Raw genomic sequence first — 5,611 nt, forward strand, 5'->3', positions numbered from 1 at the left:
CCGTGATATTGTATATAAAAAAAACAACAACAACAAAACAAATCGACCGTAGTCTCTATGCTCTGCACTCTTATAGACACTAAAATGACGCCGTAAAATGTTCAAAACTTGGCAGTGAAACTAGTCTCCTGTAGTTCATGGTTCCACTCGATTTTTTAACATATTATACGATATTATAAGCCATATTTTAACATTTACTGTAGCTCTGCCATTGATTTAGCTCCCATGTGTAACTATGATTATCATAATACTTTGTTCTAATTACTTAACTGAGGGAGCGCATTCCTTATAAGCCCGGTGGCTTCCCTTGGGCTTCCTAGCCATTAGTTTTTTAAATAATTATTTTTTTCTTGCTTTTGTACAACTTATGACAAAACAATACACTGAACTGAACTGAACTGACGTCATTTTCTGGTCTATAAGAGTATAGGCCACAAAAAACTGCCGTTGATTTGTTAAATCCAGAATATAAGGATCGCTCGCCGCTGTTCCTTTGATTCGTCGAGTAACCTAGCTAGGACAGAACGAAAATTCCAAAACAACAACAACAACAGAGAAAAATGATGATATTAATCAGGGACTAGTGAGTATAATAATAGTCAATAAAGACACAAAGAGCTAATAAATACACATCGTTATCAGAAAAAGCTAGTTTTAATTTGTACCATTAAACTTACGTATTTTAAAAGCAGTCTAGTATAATGGATTATTTAGTGCATTACCGGGCAGAGCATCCTACTCCTGTCCTAATGTTTGTACAATAAGGTTGGCAGAGCTATGGTTCAAGCTTAATTCTGAGACGTTTCAAAGATAACTGTTAATACAGCAAAACTAATGGCTCATTTAAGCACATTTTTTATAGTGCAGTTAACAAATACTAAATGAAACGTTCAAAAACTTCCGCTATAAAAGGGCTAACCCCTCATTCCTGCTACACATAATCTTTCTTGACGCCGTTTAGTCATGACACATTCCTCTGAAAAATATGCCTCAAATTGCTCAATATTACCATAGCCATAGAAACGAATTTTGATTAGAAGCGATTTGCTTACGCATACACAAGCAAAAATTCTAGTAAGAAGCTGACGTTTCGGCATGATCATGACGCCATTATCAAGACTAACCTATAAAAAATGTATGTTTATTTATTTATGCTCGATCATGCTTACGGGCTGATTGGTCTTATTTTTCACAGGTAGGACGTGTTCTTTAAGCTTAAATATTCGCAAAATTCGATTATCTCATCAAACAAAGTTGTTATTTATTAGCAAGTTTCAACCAACTTAGAACGTGCAAAGTGACTCTATTAGCGCTAAAGTTTTTGCTTAAAGAATTTTTGTGTTGTATTTCCATTATATTCCCACAACCATCCACTACAGACCAGACTCCTTTTATACTGGAATTCCCTGTTTAAAGTGAGTGCAGGTCATATAAAATTGGTCATCGAGACAGTCTTTTATTTTTCTACCCTGTTAACAGTACATGTTATCAAGGAGCTGGAGTATACACAAATTGATTTTCACACTGCGAGGAATATAAAATCAAAGCCGGTATCTGGCCTCTCCCAGTTGTAGAACCGTTTTCATCTTTTGATGAAGAACTAAAACTAACTGTGATACCAAAACAGGAAGCGCTCGCCATGCCATCGCTGTGGAAAACAGAAGTGTCACTTGTAGTTATTGTAGCAGTTGCGGTGTATGTAACATTAGCATGGATCATAATATCTTGGAGAAAATACACTTCGAACGTGTTGATGCTTGAATTGGTAGGATAGGAACCGTTCCTTTCGGCGATCAAAGTATTTCCATTATACAAACCGATGGTGACCTGGAAAGTGGTGGAACCGATTCGTACCCCCCACAAACGATATCCTAGCAGAATGACTTCGCCATCAGTCTGGAAATCGATTGCGTCTTTTGTACCGCTGTAGATCCAGCTTTGACGAATACTTGGCATTTTAGATCTGCTGCGCCAACAGTAGCAATTAGCTGAAAACATATTTCAGTTGAAAAAATCACGTTAGGCAAGCCATAGCTATAGTAGATCAACTATTAGCAATTTCATCTAAATAAATAATACTTATAAAGAAAGAGGGTAATTTCTTTTGAGTTTAGCTATATGAATAGGCCGGGAGACTGCAAAATTATTTAGAATGAAATTATTCAAAATATGATCGACATGACAATTTTAATTATTATTAAAAGACTTGGCAGTACTGTTTTTAATTGCAATTTACCTTTCTGTCATTAAAGTTTCTCTAAGTTGTAATTTGAACAGCAAAAAAAAGCAATGTTTCTTCGCCTAGGTTAAGCATACGTCAAATCCTATCAGTATACAATAAGAAAACAAAATTATATTTAGTTCTCAACTACTGTGAAACTTTGGTGCTTAGGTACTCCCACTCGATTGAGTCGAAGGCTTTTTCCAACTCGAGGAAAATTTCAACTCAGCATGTTTTCTTTGTTTTAGTGAATTCACCGATATATCTGTCCTTTGCATGACGAATTTCATTTGGACTTATGAGATCTGGGAACACTTTTGCCACTCTGTGCGCTATTGCCTTTGTTACGATTTTATAATGCACATTTAAGGGTGTAACTGGACGTAAGTTGTTTAGTACGTCAGTAGGTCTGTTTTTCTTTTCTTTTAATGAAATCAACATAGGCTAGGCTAACTGGAATAGAAACGCTTGACCCCAAAAAACAAATCTAAAAAAAATGGTCATGTTACATAAGGACCCTTTATGAATTATAATGATTGCATAAGTGGCAAGGCCGTAAAATCAACGGGTGGTTGGCATTTCAAAATTCGCGCGCCTACTTTTAGATTTGGCTGAAAAGATGGCATTACTTGTCATGAAGAACTCGCCAGAAGTCTTTATCCTCCCAGACCCTTGAAAGAAAGCTTTCGGAGGATGACTAGTTTTGGAATTTTTGATTAATATCGAATTTTGATCTTTTGAAAACGCTTGAGGGGAGTATAGATTACTTTACATGAACACGTGTTTACGATACTCCGCAAAATTCCGCATTCCTATCATTCGATATACATATTTTTTTTATGAACTGACAGCATTTGTTAGACCCCTTCTAATTCACAAACTATACAATATTGAAATTGTAGTACATGTGGTTAACAGGACCGCACATTTTTGAGATAGTTCAAAGTTTACATCTAACGGCCTCCTCAGACTAGACATTTAGTTGTCGACAACTATTTGTTATCGACAACTTAGTTACAGACAAGTTAAGAAACGTAGTGTGTAAGATGAGCTGTCGACAACTAAACGCTAAATTTTCAGTTGTCGAAAACTAGGAGGTTTCCCTTTTCGAAAAGGGAAACTGGAGTGCTTTAGCTGTCGACAGCGACGTTTTTTATCGTTTTTTCCCGTTTGTTGGAATCACTGGTTTAGTTGTGGACAACTATAACAACGTAACTGCGTTGTCAGTGGACATGCAGTGTTTTTTTTTTTCTCCAAACAAAAATGGCGGAAGGCTGCATACATAGTACAACAATTGGTTTCCAATCGCCATTCGACTATTTAATATTACGAGCCTATTTTTTTTTTTGTTCCTGCTTACGGAAAATTTGTTGGTTATCTAAAACCAAATTCACGTGAAAAATGAATTTGTCACAGTTGAGAGAGGCAAATCGCCGAAAAACCTAGAGTATATGCAGCGTTTGTTTGGGTTGTCTCACATGAATGGATGGCAATCATTGGCAAACAGGAGGGATTGAAGTTGTCGCCTTTTGCACTTTTTTCTTGGCCTTTGATGCTCTTTTCCAGATCGAGGCTGTCTTCCTCTCGCTCAGCAGTATCCGCCTATAAACCGGAAGCCAGATCTTGGGATCCGGTTTCTGATTTGTCCAGAGCCCGTGGACGTGTGGCCGTCGCTGGCCTAAAACGCACGCAGGCTCTGGGGACGAGATTGGCCGTCATATTGAAACGTCCTGCGTTTCGAGCGTACGTAGTGAACGTTAGTTCCCAAGCTTTCGAAGGCGTTACTTAGACGTCGACAACTAAAACCCTGATGTGTAGAATGCTTGCATCGGACACAACTAGTCGTAGATAACATTTAGTTGTCGATAACAAATAGTTGTCTGCAACTAAATGTCTAGTCTGTGGAGGCCCTTATGTCAACTTTTAACCCTAACTAGATTGTGTCTGTGTCTTCCGGGACCGGTGGGAGGGGGTGATTTCGCCTCTCTCCCTAACTTCGCAAGTATAAAAGGTATGATAGTGAGACTTGCAGGGTAGATGAAATTATGACGTCATATAACGTGGTAATTATACCATAACTGCCGAATGGCGGAAATCTTGGGTCCGTCATCTAGGATTTCTGGATTTTCCTTAAACTTTAGGAAAGCGCCAAAATTGAACAAAAAGAAGTTAAAGACCCATTTACACCCAAGAGGCATTCCGCGCCGGGCTAATTTTTCGCAAAGACGGAAAATAAAAAAAATGGCTACAGAGCAACAAATAGTGAAAACAATCTACGTTTATCAACCTTATTTCCTGGAGTATCGCTATTTTTTGTTCATCAAGCTTTTCTGCTTCATTTCTGTGGATATTTTCAAGAAGAGTCTTCGTGAGGAAAGGAGTCCAGCTTCGTTTACTCTGTGGCCATCTTGAGGGTAATTATTCAATTTACAATCTCGTAAGAGTTTCTTCTTTCACCTTGAACTCTTTTGTATTTTTGCTGGCAAAATAAGACTTTTTTCTTCATCAATACTCCGTCCCGATCAGTCTTTTTTAAATAACATGTCGTCGTTGACAAAGTTGTACAATTGTTATTACGAAGGAATATATTCGACTCAGAGACTCTTCGCATAGTTTTTATTCGTAACAAAAAAGCGGGAAAATTTGTTGTCTACTTGCATGCATCCGTTGTAGTGATGTTCCTGATTTCTACGGATATTTGACCTTGACACGTAAGTTTGATTAGCTCGCCCGAGTCATATGCAAAGAGTTGCGAGGAGATAAACTGAATGGTTTTTCCCGCTCGGGAGGCGTTCCTTAGTTTGTTGCTATTGGCTAAGGCAATTAAATTAAAATATTCATTTGCTTAGATGTGAATCGCGACGTTTCGACCGCTACACCTATGGTCTTCATCAGGCGATGGGGTCGACTAATTGCGTAACAGTATAAATAGCACCTTGGTTGGCGTAGTCTACAAGATTCCCTCCAAGTGTAGCAAGGTCTATATTGGAGACGGGAAGATATATGCTTGAACAGATTAAGAACACGATAGAAACATACGGGTTGGTCGAACCCAATCCTCCGCCGTTTCAGAACTCAGCAATGCGACGGGGTACTATCCGCTTTGGGATGAGCTGAAGTTTAGTGACCGAGACCCACATTTGTACACCCGTAGGGTTAAAGAGGTTATTCACATTAATACTTCACCCTAACAACATCAACAGGGATAATGGAATTGAAATTCCAGAAGCGTGGATGCCCACGATCAAAGAACACAACAGCCGTTTGGTGCCAAGGCGGTCCGCCTAGGGAACAATAGAGAGTTTAAGAAACGAGGACGGCAACGGTGACGAGAACGCCACAACAATGGGCTTAATGAGCACAGACAATCGCTTTGCACGTGCGTTTTAC

General features: G+C 38.7%; 1 protein-coding gene across 13 annotated transcripts in view; it reads right to left on the bottom strand.

The window, feature by feature from the left end:
* Positions 1 to 480: 480 nt before the first annotated feature.
* Positions 481 to 5,611, bottom strand: part of LOC146462834 (uncharacterized) — a 60,761-nt gene continuing 55,630 nt past the window's right edge. For all 13 annotated transcript variants that reach the window (XM_085085097.1, XM_085085105.1, XM_085085100.1 and 10 more), the window contains one exon: positions 481 to 1,988. In XM_085085097.1, coding sequence (XP_084941223.1) covers positions 1,489 to 1,988 — 500 coding nt within the window. In that variant the 3' untranslated portion in view covers positions 481 to 1,488. The remainder of the gene's footprint in view (positions 1,989 to 5,611) is intronic.

The sequence above is a fragment of the Pavona decussata genome, unplaced genomic scaffold (genome assembly GCF_977016875.1).
Source record: "Pavona decussata unplaced genomic scaffold, jaPavDecu1.1 SCAFFOLD_184, whole genome shotgun sequence".
Classification (NCBI taxonomy): domain Eukaryota; kingdom Metazoa; phylum Cnidaria; class Anthozoa; order Scleractinia; family Agariciidae; genus Pavona; species Pavona decussata.